The sequence below is a fragment of the Oncorhynchus tshawytscha genome, linkage group LG30, assembly GCF_018296145.1.
Source record: "Oncorhynchus tshawytscha isolate Ot180627B linkage group LG30, Otsh_v2.0, whole genome shotgun sequence".
NCBI classification, from domain to species: domain Eukaryota; kingdom Metazoa; phylum Chordata; class Actinopteri; order Salmoniformes; family Salmonidae; genus Oncorhynchus; species Oncorhynchus tshawytscha.
In genome coordinates this window covers 15,481,844-15,505,580 of record NC_056458.1, presented here as the reverse complement: position 1 = coordinate 15,505,580, position 23,737 = coordinate 15,481,844, and the positions used below count along the sequence as shown (strand labels likewise).

At 42.6% G+C, this 23,737-nt stretch overlaps 1 protein-coding gene across 1 annotated transcript in view; it reads right to left on the bottom strand.

Annotated features, from left to right (window-relative positions):
• The window catches only part of LOC112250235 (teneurin-1-like), a 180,122-nt gene that overhangs the window by 36,363 nt on the left and 120,022 nt on the right, over positions 1-23,737 (bottom strand). The window contains exons 7-17 of the mRNA XM_042309579.1: positions 23,449-23,657; positions 20,798-21,011; positions 17,637-17,738; positions 13,927-14,121; positions 12,181-12,381; positions 7,880-8,065; positions 6,810-6,836; positions 6,326-6,472; positions 1,607-1,823; positions 1,236-1,355; positions 866-1,127 (exon numbers count right to left, since the gene is read on the bottom strand). Of these exons, the coding sequence (XP_042165513.1) occupies positions 866-1,127; positions 1,236-1,355; positions 1,607-1,823; positions 6,326-6,472; positions 6,810-6,836; positions 7,880-8,065; positions 12,181-12,381; positions 13,927-14,121; positions 17,637-17,738; positions 20,798-21,011; positions 23,449-23,657 (1,880 nt within the window). The remainder of the gene's footprint in view (positions 1-865; positions 1,128-1,235; positions 1,356-1,606; positions 1,824-6,325; positions 6,473-6,809; positions 6,837-7,879; positions 8,066-12,180; positions 12,382-13,926; positions 14,122-17,636; positions 17,739-20,797; positions 21,012-23,448; positions 23,658-23,737) is intronic.

The window sequence follows — 23,737 nt, the reverse complement described above, 5'->3', positions numbered from 1 at the left end:
TTGATCACCTGGTGTTTGTACTCGTTCCAAGATATACTAGCTAGTACTATATAGTGGGGCAAAAAAGTATTTAGTCAGCCACCAATTGTGCAAGTTCTCCCACTTAAAAAGATGAGAGAGGTACACTTCATAGTTGAAGTGTTGATGAAAATTTACAGGCCTCTCTCATCTTTTTAAGTGGGAGAACTTGCACAATTGGTGGCTGACTAAATACTTTTTTGCCCCACTGTATGTCCCTTTCTTAAAATCCAATCAAAATAACACTATATAGTTTTTTAAACTTTTTGAACATTATTCTATATACACGATGCCCCTGGAATACCAAATGACATCTATATTCTATATCATTAACAGCGTACAGGAGGACATTTTAATTACTGCTGACGATCCAACCCCCACTCCCACCCTTCATTGCTCACAGCTTCAATCACTCTGAACTGGGTCCTCATTAAAATCACTATCAGTTTCATTATCGCTCACAACAAACTAGGATGTCTACAATCTGCAAAACACACTTCCAAAGCTGAGGTAGGAATATCAGTGGGATCGGGGGAGAAGATAGCGAGCAGCTCTGGGAATAAAGAGCCCCGGCAACTGATTAGTGTGAGATTCTAAGATGATTTCACAGGTACAATATGAGCCAGGTGGAAATTACACAGGATCCAGAATAAAGAAAAATGCAGGAATTGGAATAAAAACAACCATTTATAATATACACCTGGAAGTCATAAAATGATATTATGATTAGAGATGTAAGCATTATGGAAATGGTTTAGTATGGGTGGTAATTGAAAGCTGAGTGAGCATCCCTGGGACTGTATATATTATGTATATTACTGACTGGTGAGTGGACCAGCTACTGTACCTGCAGCTCAGGGATGGCTGGGCCTCGCTCCTCGCAGGTTCTGGCAAAGCGGATGAGAGGGGAGGGAAGGACGATGGGGTACGGACTGACCAGGTTCTTCAGGTTACACACAGGGGGGCGAGACTCAACCCTCGCCATGGTGACCTTCTCTACAACCACAAACTGGTTCCACGGTAACCAGATGGTGCGTTTCTGCATGAGGAAGGGAGCCCTCTGGAAAATCAGGGAGACTGAGATGCCCCCTGCAGCCACCAGGTCAAAACTACAGGAACAGAATCCACACAAACACACGATCAGTAGCGGCAAAGCATCATATTAAGCCAATTTACTATCGTATCTACAATACAATACGAGACCACTGTCTACCTACCTGCCATCCTGGCGACTGACAGAGAAGCCAAATTCAGGGTACTGCTGGAAGCTGATGTTCACTCCCACCAGTGGGGTCCCGTCTAGTGCCACCACCTGCCCCCGGATCACTGAGGCTCGGCTAGGAGAGAGCAGCGTTTTAGTTCACTGGGTATTTTAATTATACTATAACAAGTTACAATGTTTTCCAGTTCAGTTGACAAAGGCAAATGTGCTATATCCATACAGAGTACTGTGGTAGCCTACAAATAGCTGTGTATAAAAGGACCTGTACTTCAGTGGCAATTATATTTCTACAGTATATAACAAGCTATTCCTGTTCATTCATGCGGTACCAGAGGTAAATAGTATCGGCTATATTATCTATTCTACCTGCTGTCGAATGGGATGTCTCCAGGGAAGACATGGGTGCTGTCCTTTCCAACCAGGAAACATACGCGGTCATAGAAGAGGCGTGAGAGGAGCGAGGCGTAGGGGGTCTGGTTCTGCTGGATGAGGTCCAGGGGGTCTGGGGAGCCCTGGCACAGAGGCCCACTGTGACAGCTAGGCTGCTGGCAGCAGTCTGGGTCCACACAGTCCGTCAGGCCATCTGCAACAACACAATAACACAACATCATCACAGCTAAGTCTACACTGTACAGTATCTCAGGCTCCCAATGTTACACCGGTGGGAGAGATGAATAACATTCAAAGCACAGAGGGCCTTGTGAAATTGAGATGACATCTCTCAAGTGGTTTGAAACTATAAATCAAATTTACAAATGATATAGAATAAATCGATAATGTTTCTCCTAAGTGGGACTACATCCACCCTATCCTTTAATGAAGATCAGTTAGACATGGCTTAGCTGTGATGATTTAAACTTGAACAATGTGGAGAAGCTGATGGTTAACAATATATCTAGTTCATGCCCGACAAGGAGCAAAATGCCTCTGATTTATACAGTCTTAACACTGTACTTACTTGCCACTCTATAATTGCAGTACAGTGCTTTCTTAATTATGTTCTCTTCAATGTCTAAAATGTGTGGGTCTGAGCAACGGCAGCACGTTGGGTCCATTAAGTCCATAGACTCCTCTCAGGCAGACACTTTCAATAGTGCTGAAGTGAATGCTGACATTCGTCAAGATTGCTGGCATTGAATGCCACACAACAGCGAAAGTACTTAAAAGTACTTACTTGGTAATGAAAAGCAGAATAATGTCTCCTGGTCTTTAGTACACGCCATCCGCAACGCTTTCTCATAACACGTTTTAAAAGTTTTAAAACTATGGTTACTTATACCAACAGATGGAAAATATGTGCAATGTGGAATTCATTCAGAATAGAATTGTAAGTATGGTAACAGAAAATAATAAGGTGTAATTATATACAGTAGGTGCCAAAGAAAATGTATTCAGTAAATGACTGACCAACACAACAGAATAACTACTGGGCCAAGAGCCATAACATCCCCATTCAGTGCTGGGCTGCCAAAGTAAAGGAGGCATGGTGCCCAGCTATAAGCTGGTTGGCAGGGTCGGCTCTAACTCCATCGGTCATGACCACAATGCATTCATTTTGCTGGTTACCATACTGTATAGAACATCTCACTAAAATAATGTATCTGACAACAACGACAGCTGTACTGTACCTGCCATTGCCACCATATTTACATAATCAACAAACAATGCAATAAAATAATGAAGAAAACAAGTATTTGGGGGAGAATTGCTATCCATGTTTGTGAACTAATGTTGCACAATTAATATACTCCACAACTGCAAATGTAAAACAAAGCACTGGATGGTCAATTGTGTGATTATAGTGACTCATTTACAGCTGGTTGGAAAAGTCATGATCTTTTCTCTTAATCACTGCTCTTTTTCAGGTGATCATTTGCCATTAGGTTTTTCCAACCAGTGCCTTTGACGAGGCCTCATTTAGAATATAAATGGCATTTCTAATGGAGTTGAGATGAGATGAAAATAGGAACATGTTCTGGGATTCTGACGTATATATATTGGCTTGGGAAACTAACTGACATGGGGTGATTATTTCCTCCTCTCCTTTGTTGGAGTGTCGGGCCAATTTGAGCCTCCTACAATTTCCCTCTACATTAAAGAAGGACCAAAATGACTGTACATCATCCAAGATACTCATCAGTCATAAGAAGTCACACACAATGCGGAGGTCACATCTTTGAAGGGAGAGACATAGCTGCCGTGAGTAAACTAAAAGAGGTTGTAGAATAATAGAGGAAAGGTTTACTGCCCAGGCTGCCGGCACATTACTGAACTGAATTGTGAATTTGTTTTCTATTGTATTGGGTTAGAAAAGAAAATACAGTGAATTATTTATGATCTACAAACAAATAAAGATACATGAACACATTATCACACAAACACGGCTAGAGCAACTGGGAAAATTATCAACGAAGGAAGACTTGTAAAAGTGAAGCAGCTGGCAGAGGCTTACTGGGATAAAGAACCTGATTAAGAACTCTGAAGGTAAGAGATAATGGTGTTTCCTTTAAGTGCTGTCAGCCAGATCAGAGAAAACATGTGGAGTGGGTGAGGTAAAGAGTTCATGCTCCAAACACATCTCTAGACTAACAGACTGTACACAATATTATGCTCTTACCTTCTCAACCACTTCTGTCTGCACATACAAAGGAACCAAACACGGTCTAATGCAGCTAATTAGCACCCTTTGCAAAGAAGTTTATTTTAAAGCTGCAAAATGTACATTTTGGTCTACCTGACCGAATTCACATAACAAATGTTGTTATAGATCTGTCATTCTCATTGAAAGAAAGTCTAAGAAGCGGTAGATCTATTTTATGTGCGCTATTTCTATACTTCCTGTTCTTAAGTTTTATTTTTGCTCTATTACTTTTGGTTTTGTACACCAGCTCCAAACAGCTCAAAATACAATATTTTTGGCTAATGAACATTACATTTCACATTTCACAGCAGTTTAGATGGTAAAATGATTCTCTGTTTTGTCACATAAACTGATATTAGGTGAACTATTTGAATTTGAACTACCAGGGAATGGTGGAGAGATTTTTGCATTTTGCTCCTTTAAAACATCTGACTCATGCAGAGGAATTGGATGAGACATAGTACTCACACAGATTCAGTACATGTTGTAGCCTGTCACTTTAAATTAATTTACGGTATTCATAATTACTCTTAATTTCTTCATATTGCACCTCACATTGCATAATTTTTTTAGGTAAAGAAGAACACGGAGCGTTCCAAACCACATCCCTTTTTCCAGATGGTAGCTTGACTATACAGTACACAGAATGATGTTTTTATCTCCTTTGCCACACTGTCACACCCTGACCTTGGTATTCTTTGTTTTCCAAGTTATTTTGGTTAGGTCAGAGTGTGGCATGGGTGATGTATGTGTTTTTTGTCTTGTCTAGGGGTTTTGTATGTTTATGGGGCTCTTTCCTTTCTAGGTAAATTGTATGTCTATGGTTGCCTAGATTGGTTCTCAATTAGAGGCAGCTGTCTATTGTTGTCTCTGATTGGGAACCATATTTAGGCAGCCATATTCTGTGGGTCCTTGGTGGGTGATTATCTATGTCTATGTTAGTTGCTTGTGTCGGCATAGTTTTCTTATTATAGCTTCACATTCGTTTATTGTTTTGGTTCAGTTTCCTTCATGTTCTTTCTTCAATAAAGAAGAATGTTTACTAACCACGCTGCATTTTGGTCCTCACCTTCTACACCATACGACGATCGTGACACACACACAAAGGAAATGTACACCTCATATAAAATACACGTTTACATTAAGAAGCTAACTCATGCACTAGATGAGAAGATACATGGTGCACAGACAGAAGCAGTATGTTTTCTAACCTGTCAATCATAGTTAATGTATCACACTAAACTACAGTAACTACGATATTACATGTATTACACTTCACATTACGTCATTGTAAACTTTTTAAACTTTGAAACATCAAAAACATGTGATGTAAGTCAGTGCACAAATGGCTTCTACTGTAGGGTATCTTTCCCCTCAAAGACATGTGCATTGAACCTGAGCTCTAAAGCCTCATGTCTGGTTCCCTGTTCACTGGAACACCAGGTCTGGTTCTCTGTTCACTGGAACACCAGGTCTGGTTCTCTGTTCATTGGAAAACCAGGTCTGGTTCTCTGTTCACTGGAACACCAGGTCTGGTTCTCTGTTCACTGGAACACCAGGTCTGGTTCTCTGTTCACTGGAACACCAGGTATGGTTCTCTGTTCACTGGAACACCAGGTCTGGTTCTCTGTTCACTGGAACACCAGGTCTGGTTCTCTGTTCACTGGAACACCAGGTCTGGTTCTCTGTTCACTGGAACACCAGGTCTGGTTCTCTGTTCACTGGAACACCAGGTATGGTTCTCTGTTCACTGAAAAACCAGGTCTGGTTCTCTGTTCACTGGAACACCAGGTATGGTTCTCTGTTCACTGGAACACCAGGTCTGGTTCTCTGTTCACTGGAACACCAGGTCTGGTTCTCTGTTCACTGGAACACCGGGGGCTACACTCAAGCATAAATGTTTTAGAGGAGCCAAGCAGCAGGTAGAATACCACCAGCTAATTACCTAGAGGTCTCCTTGGTCTGAGAGCCACGTCGACTGCTGTAGTGAGCCATGTCGACTGCTGTAGTGAGCCATGTCGACTGCTGTAGTGAGCCATGTCGACTGCTGTAGTGAGCCATGTGACTGCTGTAGTGAGCCATGACTGCTGTAGTGAGCCATGTCGACTGCTGTAGTGAGCCATGTCGACTGCTGTAGTGAGCCATGTCGACTGCTGTAGTGAGCCATGACTGCTGTAGTGAGCCATGTCGACTGCTGTAGTGAGCCATGTCGACTGCTGTAGTGAGCCATGTCGACTGCTGTAGTGAGCCATGTCGACTGCTGTAGTGAGATTTAACAAAAGGAAAATGAAAAGGAAGAGAGCGGGAAATGCTTGTTGGCTCAGATGTCGGGAAGGAGAAGTGGAGTTCTAAATATTTCCTCCTCCTGACCTTCACCTGCGATGGAGGTCAAGTCATTAATCATTATTGAGCCATAGACAGACCACAGTCCACAGGGACCTTACCTCCATCGTTGTCGGCGTTGTCATCACACTCTGTCTCCATGACGACATTGCATCCCATGCCGCTCCAGCTCGCCTGGCACACACAGTGCCACCCGCTCTGTTCCAGGGTGCATCGACCGTGGCCATTGCACAGGCCTGGACAGCCGTCTGGATGGAGAGAGAGAGGAGAAGATAGACAGGCTGTGTATCAGAACACTGCCAGTCATTCCTCATGATGAAGGAGATGGGGACAGATGCTGCTACGCTTTTCATTTACGTAAAATCCAGATGTCTGGCCATTCGAAAACATTTGTTACATATTTTGTTATATTCCATCTCACATTAAATTGAATATGGTGAATGATCTGCCATTGGTTTGGGCATCATACTTTCTCCTCAAAATTAATTAACATTTCAATGAATGTGCTTTGGTCGTAGGAATACCACTCAAAAGTCCCTGCTGCTTTGAAACAATTCCATCCTAGAGAATGAGAAGGCATCTTACCTTTAACAACGAGATCCAGGTAATGCGCTATATACCATAGGAAGATAAAAGGAAGGAAGAAAAAAAGTGTGTGAGATTAGATTACTGAGCCTCAGAGATAATATGCTAGCACCAAGGCACATGAAGAGATAATTACAGCCTATTAATGTGCCAGGAGCTAAGCTTTATGATTTGATTCACACATCCACAGAGACACAGAGCCCATCTCCAATTCCGCATCTCTAAAGGCAAGTGAAACGATTTCACAGGATTGTTATCTTGCATTTCTGAAGTGAAAAAAATATCTTCTGGTTCTTTTATAAAATGTACTTGGCAGTTCCCAATTCTGTTCGTCCCAGATGACAAACTGCAGTGTTCTATCAAGGTGTAGCCACATTAATTGAGTGCGTTCGAACTTGGTGAGCAAATTATTCAGTTGCAAGAAACTAAAAATGCCTCCACTCTAGGGAAGAGGCCATGGCTGATGGAAAATTAGCCTGGCGGCAACCAACAGTTTCATTGTTACTCTGAGTTTTCATTCTCAAATAACAGCAATAAAGTGGATAAATTGTACAACAGACAGGCAGGGCACTGACATCACTGAACCCCAGCCAGTGTCTCTAAGACACGTGGTAACATGTTACCCTCGTAAACACCCTGCCTCGGTCCCTCAAAATGCCTAGCAAGGTTTGGTACCGGTTTTCTTTTAGCAGATGAACCGGGCAAGAATGTCTGTGTTCCATCTGACAACTGTGTGTCTAAACGACACAGCAGATGGATGATTCACTGGGATAGCTAATGGTCTGCTAAACTGCTGCACTATTTACAATGTGTGGTGCTAGAAAATATGTACTCAAATGAATTACATATTCATTGATGTGTATCTGCAAAGATCTGTGGTTCACACACATTAGTGCATTAGTGGTCACAGTTTTAAGACATGCTAAAACACCATCAGGTCTTAGTAAAGTAAATCAGCCCCATGGTTTCTAAACAGAGCAATAGGTACTAGAGTCACGTTACACGGTCTGTTTGTTAACCTCCTGTGGTAGGGTAGTGTTGGTCCTCAGAGGGGTGGGGGGGTGACTCACCGATGCTGCAGTGTTCTCCCTCCCAGCCAGGGTGGCACTCACACTGTCCGTTCTTACACTGGCCGTGCTCCTTGCAGCGGGGGTGGCAGTCCTGCAGGTCACAGCCTGGCCCGTCCCAGCCCTCCTCACACTGGCACTTCCCACCCACACACACACTGTGGGCACTGCAGGGCACCGGACACACCTCTGCACACGGACAGAGAGAGACAGGCAGGGGTCTTACTGCTTTGGGCAACAGACAGTACACCTCTACACAGGCCAGATGGACATGTCAAAGGCCAGCTGCATCATTGCTCCCAAAATACTTGTGATAATTTCCGATGAATTAATTCAGGATCCTAGACACTAATCTTGTCCTGCAAGTCTTGCAAGTTCATCTAATAGACCTCAAAAAATAAAGATTTTTGAAAAATAATATTATAAAACCCATTTTTATTCTTATTCTTATCTCTACCTACCTACTCATGACATAAAACTCTAATTTTGTTTGTTATAATACTTTCTAACTATGTCGAGTGCTGCAGGTGCAGTTATAAAACATTCAATGCTTAAAAGTTTTAGAGGTTTAATGATATTCAATGAATAATTTCTATGGAATATGGAGAGTACATCCTATCAGCAAGTAGCCAATCAGCAGAGAGAAGAAAGAGCTGCGGGCGCAGAAAGGCCACTTATCCCCACACATGAAAAAGGCATTCACATTTAAATATCCATCATATTTAATCATGCCATAACCACTTCATTTGCATTTTATTAATCTCGATTTTTCTACCATTAAGTATATGACATTTCTATTCATTTTGTCTCTGCATCTGCTTGCAATGGAATTCAACATGCTTGCTGTCTAACACAATTTTATAGTAACGGTTGAATGTTTGCCATTATCCTCGAAGAGCTTGGATTTCTATGTAAAAAAAAAAAAAATCACACACAACACATTGATACATATAGGCTACTTTAGTGTGTTACAATCAGGTTACAGTAGGTTTACTCCATGGTAATGATATAGGCAGTACAGCCACACACAGTCAACGTTACAAGTCATTCTGCATACACTTGAGTGAACACAAAATCAATTTCCACTTTTGGATCGAAATACTGAACTTTGCTTTGGAAGGCTCGAAAAAAAGTGTGGGTTGAGTGAATGCACATTTCTTTCATGGTTATGGAAACCGAGGCACCACACTGCTCCAAGATTCAATTCATTGGAAAGCGAAATAACCTCCACACGTGCCGTTTTCCGTTTTGGCCATCAAAAGTAATGAAGAAAGAGGGACTACTTTTCCTTTTGAGAAATGTCTTAATATGCAGCCCACCTCTCAGGGTTTCACCCAACCTAAATACAGGACTCTAGGAACAGAAACATTAATAATATGAAGATGAGCAGAAATGGATGACAGGCAGGCTTTATTCTAAAGGGCGGAGGCTTCCATAATATTTTGTTGGCACTGTGTTTCCATTCTTCTCCATATATATAACAAGCAGTGACATCAGCAGTAGGGTGTATTAGTGTGTTGTTGTGTGGCAGCTAGCAGCAGGCAGCTAATCTGTAGACCTGTCCCTGGGCTACTGGGGAACCTGATATCCTTCTTGATCTGGCTGCTACATGAGTAGGGTTGGCACAAGTACCGATGGTTATCGATGAAGACCGTCATGAAAATAAAATAACAGTCATAACTGTTAAAAATAAGAATCATTTAAAAAAATTGTGTGGAACAAACAGCTGACTGAAGACGGGATGGTCGGACATTCGTGCAGTTGAGTCTGTTTTGGACGTAACATGGACTCTTAAACGCCCACACTAGTAGAAATCCACTTTCTCGAGCTGAAAGACCATGGCCAGTAATAAAGAATTGTTTAAGTCAAAGTATGATATATGTGGGGTTGAAGTGACAAAACCAAACTGCCCGCTTTGTGCAAACTAGTGCCAATGACGTGTTTTTTTCCCATGAAATGATGTGTAAATATTTTTTTACTCATGTTTTGTTTCAGGGCTTGGTTTTATTTTGATGGTTTGTCTATTAATCAGAAACACCTGCAAATTCTGCGAGTCGCAACTGAGCTGAGCAATATAATTCAGCATCTTCAGTTATTAGGTATCCTACCTAATTTGCTAACTGAAGGACTGCAAGCGCCATTTGAGCCGCGATTTGCTCTACCGAAACAGGTGCGTCTTTCTCATCAATATCACAGATTTTTTTTTCATATTGCTAAAATTGTTCCCTTTTTAGACAACCACATTTTGCAGGTGTTTTCTTTATTATATCTTTTGGCATTTTCCATTTGTCCATTGTTGATAGTCCCAAAATCTTTTCCATGTCAGCAATCAAGTTTTCAAGATATATCACTTTCAAAATACAGCCAATATGATGCATTTTACATCATCTATTTTTTTACACAAAGTGGATTTCTGTTTTCTCACTGAAAAGTGTTTCATGTTCTCATGGCCTTCACTAAATACTAAACCATCTTTGATTTCTGAATGTGTCGGCACCGGGGACTCGGGAAGTGGCTGCGTTATTGATGTCATGTTATTAATCAGGTCTTTTGATTTGAACGGATTGTTTTGGTTTTGTAGGCTAGGCTAGGCTAGGCTAGGCTAGGCTAGGCTACCTATTTACTGATTTAATTCATGGATAAGGCCTCAGCATTCTGAGCTCGTTCCCAATGATCAGTGCTTTAGTTGATTATGTTGCTGTCCAGCCCACCGTGGTCAGCACCCCCAACTCCAAACATCTTGCCGCGGCTATGGCACACATAGATACAGAATGACTAAAATGAGCTTGACCTGGCAATTTGACTGGTAAACTCATGGGTACACTCGCAATGGATGCGTGTAATGTAGACTGTTAATTCGAATGATGTTAACTGTTATGGCTCATGCAATGGAAGGCATTTTTTGTAATATCAGTTGAGTTGAATCAACAAATCAGAGCACATATTTTACTTCCTGCTTTGCTCCTATAGGTACACTCGCAAAGGCCGCCAGTCCATCCATTATGCCATCATTGACTTGAATGGTGATGTCCGTCCTATTCATTCTATTTCTATGGCAGCACATGCAGTCAGGAGCGAAGGAGAAAATGTGCTACCAAAAAAACATTGACCGTCACAGCCCAATAATGAGATCTACATTTGTATCACAGGCTGAACAAAAACCAAAACAACAACTTTTAGACAAAGATGACAAACAACACAGAGGAATATCCAGCATCATCTCCTACAGCCTCAGTCACAACAGCTTCCCTGAGATGTTTCTACAACCACTGTGTCAACACTGTCTGTTATCAGTAAGAACCATACAGTCATTGGTGGCAACTCTTGTTATCAACGTCCTCTGACTAAAATAAATTAATTAAACATTTCAGTAAGAGACAGTCGTTCACCATGAATAAATATGAACAAATTCCCACGTCAAATGAAGTGCAGACTTTTCATCTGGAGGCAGACAGTCAAAATAAATGCATTATACTTTTTCTACTTTTTCAAGTGTAGCAGTGAAGTGAATGTTAATCGAATGCAATGATTTTTTTTATTTTAAATTTGTTCTGTATAAACAGACAGAAAGGTGACCTAAATTCAAATACAAAAATCAGATGAACAGATAATGCCTATGCTAAAAATAACAGATTTAAATTGTACAAAGGAGCATATCTCGGGATGAATCCTAACCATGGCATTATTGTTCCCTGGAGGAGGCATATTAAAAAATGAATAGTTTTAAAACAATCATTAGTATGCAACAATGCATATGCATATATTGATAAAGAAACAAGAAGTGCATTTGGCTGAATTGGGAGCCATGGAGCGCAGTCCAATTTACACACAGCGTGTCAGAGAAATGATTGCTAATTTGTCTGATAGGCTGCTGGGTGTGTGAAGGTCTCCTTCTGCTAGGAGCTGGCAGATCATTACAAGCAGAAAAACACATTGCCAGGGTCTGTGTTACTCAGTCAGAGGTAAGACCAAAAGTTAGAGTCATGTACAGCAGATGCAATCTAGTCATTTAAATCACAGCCAGACAGAAAGGAGTGGGGGCCTGACTACACGTAAACCTTTTATTGGAGGTTAAGGACGTGATTGAACTCCAAAGGCTCCCCTCTAAGTGTCTGGGAGTGGACATTCCGACTCCGAATGTGAGGTAATGGTTTAAGTGAGGTAACAGTCTGAAAGCACCTTAAATCGAGTGTGTGTCTGTATGTAGGAAAAAAACCTACCATATGGAGATAGAGACATGTTTTTCTCTATATATGGCTCTGCATATACGTAGGTTGTATGTACGTCATGGTTCTTGTACTCACCGGTGGAGCAGTCAGAGCCAGTCCAGCTGGAATCACAGGTACAGCTGCCAGAGTCTGGAAGGTATTTCCCATGGCCTGAACACTGCTCCTGGCATGCTGGCAGGGGGCTCTCGCAGTCTGGGCCTCCCCACCCCGTTGAACACAAGCACTCCCCCTTCACACACACACCATGGCCAGAACACTGAGGATCCAGGCAGTCCACTTGCCATGCAGAACCAGGGAGGTGAGGGGGGCAGCGAGACAGCGAGAAAGAGAGTGTGAGCGAGAAAGTGTCAGAGTAAATACTTTGTGCCCCTCCCTGACCATCTGTATATTGTTTGAATCATCTCAGCTTCTGAATTTTCTTTCCTCTAGGTACTGACACAAAACACCTCCATCACATCTTTCCTCTATGGGTAGGTACTGACACAAAACATCTCCATCACATCTTCCCTCTATGGGTAGGTACCGACACAAAACACCTCCATCACATCTTCCCTCTATGGGTAGGTACTGACACAAAACACCTCCATCACATCTTCCCTCTATGGGTAGGTACTGACACAAAACACCTCCATCACATCTTCCTCTATGGGTAGGTACTGACACAAAACACCTCCATCACATCTTTCCTCTATGGGTAGGTACTGACACAAAACACCTCCATCACATCTTCCCTCTATGGGTAGGTACTGACACAAAACACCTCCATCACATCTTCCCTCTATGGGTAGGTACTGACACAAAACACCTCCATCACATCTTCCCTCTATGGGTAGGTACTGACACAAAACACCTCCATCACATCTTCCCTCTATGGGTAGGTACTGACACAAAACACCTCCATCACACCTTGCTGATTCATCACATTGTCTGTGTACTTCAGTGGTGTTCATTCTAACAGTGTCACTGTAACCTTGCGAGAACAGCGTGTCCTAGCAGTGAATGGTTTATTACTGAGAACGCGTTGCACCATGAGGAAAACATGGCCATCTACAACAAGAACATGGAAACGTCTGCAGCTTTTACACAAGATTCTCATAAAGAATTAACAATAAACAGCTTCAATCCATGTCTGGAGCTAATTGATCACATTTAGTCGTGATACACTTCAGAACAACCCCACCCACCCAACTAATGCACACTACAAAAAAGAAAACAGAAAAATCTATGCAGTGTTAACCACAGTAATTACCACAAGGCTTGCAGGCTGGATCCTAGTCACAGGCTCATTGGCTCAAGGTTATTCTCTAGCACGGATATCTCAGACAAAGCCAATAATTACCCCACTGGATACAACTACCTAAGGACAATCAATTGATTTGGCTGTTTCATCCTAAGCATTCTTCATGACGTGCATGAAAAGCGGGGAGCGGCTGTTTGTGTGTGTGTATGTGTGTGTAGAGGATAATCTATTGGGTCAATCTGATTTTGCACACAAAAACTCTCTCCATAATTAAAATGATGTGAAAGGAGGATGCTGGATTTATTGTTGCTGTGGTTAAATAGTAGGCCTAATCAGACAGTCTATAAAACACTTTGGTGTGTGTCCTTGTGCAAAACCCAATAACAAACAGAACACTGGTTAGGCTAGTGGTTAGAGCCCTGAACTAACAACTAGTGGCTTTTCTGCATGCCTCTGTTATTGCACTTTGTGATAAGGGACGCACCAAACCAAAGCTCTTTGGCTAGGCTAAATGCAACTGTATCCTATCCCTATGCCTGTGTCAACAGCGATAATGATTATTATTAGGACAGGATCCTTGCCTTGTTCACAGTTGTTGCCCTTGTAGGCGGGGCTGCACATACAGATGCCGTTGACACAGGTGCCATGGTTGGAGCAGGTGGGATCGATGCACTGGTCCTCCTGAATGTCACACTCTGGGCCCTTCCAGCCCGGGTGACACTGGCAGTAACCTTTCTCATAATCTCCATTCCCACTGCACAGGACAGGACAGGAGTCTGCAAGGGAAGCACATGAAGACAGTAGCCCTCAAGAAACACTGTGGTGTAAAGAAAATACATCTAATACTGTACTGTATGCATTAGTGCATTGATGTGTTCACATTCAAAACCTTCATTCAAAACAGGTTGCTGTCTAAGATGTGAATTATAAAGCTTTGTGTCATTCCAGCACAGGCAGGTACTAGTTAGTGCTCACCCTGAGACCCCAGTGGTGATCTCCCCACGAGCCATATACAGGTTTCACCCATCACCAATATCTTACTAATAAGCATGCAGCTGCATTCACCTAATCCTCTCCCCCTGATGATAGTGCTGTAAGTACTCTCCCCTCCGCTGGGCACAGGCCACGCACCCCCACTCAGACCCTCTTCCTGTGAAATCCACCTAATCTCTCAAGCACTTCAATTTTGCTCAAGTGGCACCTGAGTCAAACTCCAGTAGCTGCTGTGTGGCGCTGCAGCGGCGGTGTCTCCCTCCAACACCCCCCCCTCTATTTCCCAAGGCCCCTCCATCCACCACTTGGTGCCTTAGCATGAAAATTGATATTTACAAAACGAGGAAGAAGCTTAGAGCTCAGAGGCTGAAGCATGGAGACACATGGTAAACACCAGAGCAGTACGTACTGTGCTGTATAAGTAGATTCAATAGAGATCTTTGCTCACATGCCATTAACCCTTTGGGGTGTAGTCTAAACACAACTCATATCACTAACATATTGCATTTGCACATTGTCTTTCATTCCTATGCTACATGTACTGTATAGACACTCATAGTGAACCATTCTCCAGTGTCTTTAAAACCTATGTCAGAGAACATGACTCCAGTCTCCTCCTCTCCTCTCCTCTCCTCTCCTCTCCTCTCCTCTCCTCTCCTCTCCTCTCCTCTCCTCTCCTCTCCTCTCCTCTCCTCTCCTCTCCTCTCCTCTCCTCTCCTCTCCTCTCCTCTCCTCTCCTCTCCTCTCCTCTCCTCTCCTCTCCTCTCCTCTCCTCTGATCTCTCATGCCTCCAGTCTGTCTGTCTGTTTATGTACTGTTGCAGTGTGGAAGTTATGCCTTACAGACCCTGGCCTGTCCATTAGTCTCCATAATATGTCACAGTTCCACACCGGGAACAGTAATAGACACATTATGCTCGCTACAGTGGCTCCCTGACCACAGATTTAGGCAGAGACAGATTAAGGCTTTCGACCAGAGCAGGTCGGCCTGGGCCAAGAGAGACCACTTTGACCACAAAGTGGATCTGAAATTACCACTTGCTTTCCTCAATTAATGCAAAGATTGTAAATAATCCTTAGAGACAATCAAAATACTCTCATTCAGAATGGCTTTTAGCGTTGATAATATTGGCAGAATGCATTATGAAGCACCAGGCTTAATAAAACAGTACCCACACAGAAAAAAACACATGAATTTCATGTAATCACATGTGATCTTATGTCAAGTTAATGTGATAACATGTGACAACATGTAAAAGCAACATGTGATAACATGAAACTGCACATGTGAAAACATGTGAGATACAGATTTTAAGTAGTGTTAATTTGAGGTCGGTTCGGTTTTGGTTAGATTATTAAAAAATTATCAGTTTTCATTTTCGGTTTTGGTCATTTATTTGTGCGCCTGAGTGGCACAGCGGTCTATGGCACTCCATCTAGAGGTGTCACTACAGGCCCTGGTTCGATTCCAGGCTGAATCCCAACCGGCCGTGATTGGTAGTCCCATAGGGCGGTGCACAATTGGCCCAGTGTCGTCCGGGTTTGGCTGGGGTAGGCCGTCATTGTAAATAAGAATTTGTTCTTAACTGACTTGCTTAGTTGAATAAATACATTAAATGTACTATGTATTATGTGGGTTGAATGCTGTAACAGAGAATAAAACAATTAATAAAAGTCCCATGATGGTAGTGACTGCCCATTGCTGCTTATCACTTATTAACCATCCTTTATCCATAAAATATTTCAGTTATTTAATTCCAGGTCATCATCTCACCTCTATAGAGCTGCTGCCTATGCTGTCTGACAAAATCACTATTTTAGGAGTTCTTCAAAATAAATAAAGCAAACTTTTATGACTGCTAAATACCAATTATCAATCACTTATTTTCAGGTAGAAATACCTTGCGAAGCAACTGCTCTCTAAGAGACTGGACAAGTAGGTGCACAATGGATTACGGTCATTGTAGTTAATTACCATGTTACCACTTGCCCTAAACTATGTAGAATATTGGCCTGTTCAAAACTACAACTCCCTACTTACATCCCACAGTTTAGGCTTGACTTGATTTATATCTAGAGAAACTGTGCAATGTGTGCATTGAGCTCACAGAAAAAAATAAGAACTAAATTGAATTCAAATAATTGAACAGCCTTTGGTGAATTAGTTGTTTAAAAAACAAAAACTAACCGGCATTTTGGGTAATTGCTCAGCACTTATTTTAACATGTGAACGTTTTTCACTTGAAAATGCAATGACATGGGGTTTTACAGTAAGTGGTACACTGTACAGCTGAAATACGAAAGAAACACCTTTCATCAGTGACATTTGCGGTATGCTGACCTTTCTGCTGCACCACAAAGTGTGTAGCATTCCCCCATATAACACATCACTGCCATCTGCACTGCTATTCTAGTTATCAGTTAATATGACTATTGTCTCATCAATGATTTAATTACTTATTTCAGCAATTTGAGGGTTTTCTGTAATGTTGGTGTGGAATATTATTCTATTTATGGGTGATCAGTTGTGTCATCGGGAAACTTGATGATGGTGTTGGAGTCGTGCCTGGCCAGGCAGTCATGAGTGAACAGGTAGTACAGGAGGGGACTGAACACGCACCCCTGAGGGGCCCCCCGTGTTGAGGATCAGCGTGGCGGATGTGTTGTTACCTACCCTTACCATGGGGGTGGCCCGTCAGGATGTCCAGGATTCAGTCGCAGAGGGAGGTGTTTAGTCCCAGGGTCCTTAGCTTAGTGATGAGCTTTGAGGGCACTATGGTGTTGAACACTGAGCTGTAGTCAATGAATAGCATTCTCACATAGGTGTTCCTTATGTCCAGATGGGAAAGGGCAGTGTGGAGTGCAATAGAGATTGCATCATCTGTGGATCTGTTAGGGCGGTATGCAAATTGGAAATGGGTCTACTGTTTCTGGGATGATGGTGTTGATGTGAGCCATGACCAGCCTTTCAAAGCACTTCATGGCTACAGACATGAGTGCTACGGGTCGTTGAGTCATTGAGGCAGGTTACCTTAGTGTTCTTGGGCACAGGGACTATGGTGGTCTGCTTGAAACATGTTGGTATTATATACTCAGTCAGAGACAGGTTGAAAACGTCAGTGAAGACACTTGCCAGTTGGTCAGCGCATGCTCGGAGTACACGTCCTGGTAATCCGTCTGGCCTGTGGCCTTGTGTACGTTGACCTGTTTAAAGGTCTTACTCACATCGGCTACAGAGAGCATTTTATATGTTACGAATTTGAAAGTGCTTAAGATCCTGTTCAATCTCTGTAATATACCTTTTGAGCAGTCTGGTCCCAGAAAGCCGGTGAAGCAGTGGCAGTGGCCTGCTACACATTCACCGTTCCCCTTACAGTTGGTGGAGCAGCCGTCCATGGTTTCTACAGACACAGAGAAAGTAGTAAACAACACAACACATGGGCTAGGCAGAAACACAAAGGAGAAAAATGGTGCCAACTCATGGTATAATGAAGACTATTACTTACTTTGTGCATCCGTTGAGACATTTATTAATAAACAAACATCATTTCGATCCCACAAATGATCTGACGAAGATCCTGGTTGGTATCCAAACGTGTGTTTATTAATAAAGGTACGTGGTGGAGCGCTATTTCTTTTATACCAACTTTTTGGGGGCCCTGATCCAACTAGAGGATTTGTGTTTGACCACACCTGACGCCATATTATAATCTAACATGCTGAATGACAATAAGGTAACAGATGAAGAGTTTCATTCCAAAACACTATATATCCATTTTCAAAAATGTTTGTAAATGAGCTTTTATTGTTTAAAGAAATGATTAAAAAGATTGGTGTGTTTTTTCACTATCTAACTTTGACATGGGGTTGTTCAATGACAGAAATGTAATTGTTTAAAATCTATCACTTGATGGTTTCATTTCAAAGAGAAAAATAAGCACGTTTTTTGCTATTACAGTACATTTGGAAATTATTCAGACCCTTTGACATTTTCCACATTATGTTACGTTACAGCCTTATTCTAAAATGATTGAAATTGTTTTTTCCCTCCTCATCAATCTACACACACCCCATAATGACAAAGCAAAAACAGATTTTTAGAAATGTATGCCAATTTATCGCAAATAAAAAAACTGAAATTGACATTTTCTTAAGTATTCAGACCCTTTAATCAGGACTTTGTTGGAGCACCTTTGGCAGCGATTACAGCCTTGAGTCTTCTTGGGTATGACGCTACAAGCTTGGCACACCTGTAGTTAGGGATTCTCCCATTCTTCTCTGCAGATCCTCTCAAGCTCTGTCAGGTTGGATGGGAAGCGTTGCTGCACAGCTATTTTCAGGTCTCTCCAGAGATGTTCGTTCGGGTTCAAGTCTGGGCTCTGGCTGGGCCACTCAAAGACATTCAGAGACTTGTCCCAAAGACACTCCTGCATTGTCTTGGCTGTGTGCTTAGGGTCCTGGGCGCCCAGTCTGAGGTCCTGGTTTTTATCAAGGATCTCTGTACTTTGCTCCATTCATATTTCCCTCGATCCCGACTAGTCTCCCAGTCCCTGCCGCTGAAAAATATCCCCACAGCATGATGGAGGTTTCCTCCAGACATGACGCTTGACATTCAGGCCAAAGAGTTCAATCTTGGTTTCATCAGATCAGAGCATCTTGTTTCTCATGGTCCGAGAGTCCTTTAGGTGGCTTTTGGCAAACTCCAAGCGGGCTGTCATGTGCCTTTTACTGAGAAGTGGCTTCCGTCTGGCCAATCTACCATAAAGGCCTGATTGGTGGAGTGCTGCAGAGATGGTTGTCCTTCTGGAACGTACTCTCATGTCCAAAGAGGAACTCTGGATCTCTGTCAGAGTGACCATCGGGTTTTTGGTCACTTCCCTGACCAAGGCCCTTCTCCCCCGATTGCTCAGTTTGGTCGGGCAGTCAGCTCTAGGAAGAGTCTTGGTGGTTTCAAACTTCTTCCATTTAAGAATGATGGAGGCCACTGTGTTCTTGGGGACCTTCAATGCTGCAGACACTTTTTGGCACCCTTCCCCAGATCTGTGCCTCGACACAGTCCTGTCTCGGAGCTCCACGGACAATTCCTTCAACCTCATGGCTTGGTTTTTGCTCTGACATGCACTGTCAACTTTGGGACCTATATAGACAGGTGGGTGCCTTTCAAAATCATGACCAATCAATTGAATTTACCACAGGTGGACAATCAAGTTGTAGAAATATCTCATGGCTGATCAATGGAAACAGGATGCACCTGAGCTCAATTTCAAGTCTCATAGTAAAGATCTGAATACTTATGTAAATAAGGTATTTCTGTTTTTATTTTCAATAAATGAGCAAAAATCTCTAAAAACCTGGTTTCCCTTTGTCATTATGGGGTATCGTGTGTAGATTGATGAGAAAAATACATAATTTAATCAATTTTAGAATAAGGCTGTAACGTAACAAAATGTTTAAAAAGTCAAGGGGTCTGAATACTTTCTGAATGCACTATATATCCTATAAATGCTATATATAAATGCTATATATCCGCCTCACTCTCAAAGAAATACAACCCTGTAAGTAGTACTGCTAGGTTTCACACAGTCAAATGTAACAAATAACTATGCTTTTTATAAAGAAATTTACAAATTATAAATCTGTGACAAAATTAACTCAATAAATAATATGAGATACAGTATGTACTGTACGTAAAGTATTTGCATTTAGTCATTTAGCAGATGCTCTAATGCAGAGTAACTTACAGTAAGTGCATTCATCTTAAGAAGGCTATGGGGGGCCCATTAACCACATATCACAGTCATATATACAGGATACAGAAACATTCCTATTATGCTAAACAATAGATGTCGTGTTTTTTGCAAAACGCAAGATTTTTCAAAGACCTCTAAAATTGATGAATAAAAATTTACACACACATGAAGGTACCCATAAGCAATCATTTCTGATGAAAAAACACAAATGTGAAATATTGGTGGATATAGCGTTTGGGAAAAAACTCTTCAGATATTCTACATAATTATGAAGAAAATGGAAACGGACATTTCCAGAAATACACTGCAGTACCATTCTTGAACTACCTTTTAAACAATCCGTTTTAAAAGACAGCAAAAGCATTTTCAGGAGAGGCTGGTGAGAGAGAGCATTAGGAGGAATGCATTGTCTCGTCTCTCAGCAGAGGCTTACAGACGCTTGACAAAAGGTCAATCAATTAAGGCTGACAGACTGCAGCTCCTTGCAATGAGCAACAGAACTCAACCCGTTTGATGTTAAAATGGCAGCTTGTTTCGCAAACCTTTTTCCTGGAAATAATGTCACATGCTCTGTATTTTTCTGTACATCTGCAGTAATTATAAGACTTCATTACTGCTCCCAAACATGATTGCATGGCGATGCAATTTTCATTAGTGTCTGACAATGTGGAGAACCTATTCTACTTTTTACATAACGAGAAGCCAATTACCGATGGCAGTGCTCAGAACAAAAACTTGTTCCATTTTCTTTCCGTCGTTGTAGAAAGCCAGGTACCAGGTTCCAGCGTCCATGTACTCTATGAAGCCCGTCTCCTGGAGGGAGGAGAGGATCAGGTTCCTGGGAGACGCGTTGGAATCCTCCGCTACCATCTGAACCTCCTGTTTGATCAGCTGCTTCCCGTCCAGGAGCTTGACAAAGTCAAACTGCAGGAGGAAGAGAAAACATCAGATTAAATATGTAGCCATGGTTTGAGAGTCAAAAATTGGGACATCACAAGTTCCTGGTTGGGCAAATCAAATCCAATTTTTTTTGTCACATACACATGGTTAGCAGATGCTAATGCGAGTGTAGCGAAATGCTTGTGCATAGTTTCCTAGGAACGCGAAGCGAGGCGGCCATCTCTGTCGGCGACGGCATACTGACGTGCCCTGACTGACAGGGTGTATGAGGGTTCCTCCGACATCACAGCACACATACCTATCTCTGGGAACGGGCCAAAACCAGAAATCATAATGTGCTGTATCGTATCCTGTCATCCATCTTAAAATAACTGGAACTTAACCATATGCAAAAGCTCCCGAGCCACCTTTTGACTTTGCCCTTAATGAGCGTAATAAAGAGACAGGCCCCCATGCTGTATTACCAGATGAGTAGGATATGACAGTAGCCTGGAGCGGGACACAGTGCCTTAGCTGCGCCAGAGTCACTCATGTTTGTGTGTGCTCTTGGAGATAAGCAGGGGCCAGGGCTGGTATTACACTGCAGTCGGCTGGTGACTGCATGCAGCAAAGCCTTTCCGCCTGCTGGGCTCAGAGGGAGGTCTGTCTTCACTCCTCCACCCTTCCTAAATAATAAACCCAGGGCTTGGTGAGGCCAGGTCCGTAACTCCAATGACATGCCCCTAGGCCTCAGAATCACTCTATGACTCAGGTTCTCTTATGAGAGACAAATGCTCCCCTACGGAACAAAAGGAAAACGATGTTTGTAATTCAGTAGAACCGCTGGGGCACCATAGCCATCGGGCCCCTGCATTTCAACTCATCAGTGACGCAAAGCAGCAGAAGAGGAGGTAGAAGAGGCGATCGCAGTCCCTCCATTATTCACTTTCAGCTGGGGATCGGCAAATGATGTCACACTGAAGCGGAAATGGCCAATAGTGACAAAATCTCCTTGAAAGAAAAGTCTGAACTGTGCGTGCCGCCAAGGGGACTGACTCAGATTAATGACTAAAAACATCCTATTAGGATTCATCATGCGGAAGCCTGCTGGGTTTGCTGAGGCCGCTGAAACAGCCTTGTGACAGATGAGTCGCTTGTGTGGCGGTCTCGCTGTGACCCTGAGTGCTCAGCCCCATGACCTGCTGGGTATTCTATCAGCAGATGTAATGAGGGATGGTCCGAGGCAACATATGTGTGACTGCGTGCAGGGGCAAAAAACTGAACTGGGATCAGCTGAATCAGCCGACCTGGCTGACAGAGACATCTAATGATGGTGTGGGATTAGCCAGCCCCACTGAGACAGGACTTTGTGTTTATTATGGATCCCCATTTGCTGCTGCCAAGGCAAAGGGTGGCTACTTTGAAGAATCTCAAATATAAAATATATTTTGATTTGTTTAACACTTTTTTTGGTTACTACATGATTCCATATGTGTTATTTCATAGTTTTGATGTCTTCACTATTATTCTATAATGTCAAAATACTCCAAATAAGGAAAAACCCGGGAATGAGTAGGTGTGTCCAAACGTTTGACTGGTACTGTGTGTGTGATTACTATAATGATTATGAGCATCCTCACAGAACAAAAAGGACATCTGGGTTTGAAAGGAAACTTTCAATTATCATTCATTAATTGTTTGTATCCATGCACCTACATATGCAAATTAGTATACAAATGAGCCATAAATAAGGAGTATTTAATTGAATTACGACAGATCACAATTTCTTGAATGATTGGAACTGATAATCTTAGATAATATCTTTGGTAACACGCAGTGATTGGGGAGTTTAGGCATTTTACTGACATCACATTAGTTCCACTAGATATTTCCTTAATTGCATTCATTCCATAACAATAAACTACATACATTGAAGCTCATTATGAATTTGACAAAAGTACTGGTACTGTATGTAGCCAACAGTACTGTAGTTAATTCAGTATCTGCCTGGTCCAGCTTTTTATCGTGGGTTTCCATGTGGGTGAAGAGTGAGACGGAAGGCTGACAGAGGGATGCAGGAAAGGTAGTTGTGTGTAGGGACTGGGGTACACTCATTAGCATCGAGGTTGGTGTGTAACGGTGCATGTGTGGGTGTGTATCTGTGCATGTGTGGGTGTGTATCTGTGCATGTGTGGGTGTGTATCTGTGCATGTGTGGGTGTGTATCTGTGCATGTGTGGGAGTGTATCTGTGCATGTGTGGGTGTGTATCTGTGCATGTGTGGGTGTGTATCTGTGCATGTGTGGGTGTGTATCTGTGCTTGTGTGTAGATGAACCAGGTGTTTATTTAGTTACTTGAGTGTGTATTGGGGTGTTTCAGTCATTGCGGGAGTGGGAATACATAAGAGTCTACAGTATGACTGTTTATCATGGGAGTGGGTGTAGTGCTCTTGTGTGTACGAGGTAGGTAGGGGGTACAGTACCTGTGTGTGTGTAGGGGGGATGTTCCTACGCCCATAGATCCCCAAGAGGGCGTCCCGTGCCAGGGAGACGTTGAACTTGACATACTCTGGGTGGTGGATGGTGATGTGGAAACGCCAGAACAGACCTGGGGGAATGACCTGCATCACCTGGGTACCAATGTCCACCTCCCCTCGGTCTATCGCTTTCCCCCTGTGGAATAGCTCCTTATCTATATGGTGTAAAACACAAACACACACACACACACACACACACACACACACACACACACACACACACACACACACACAC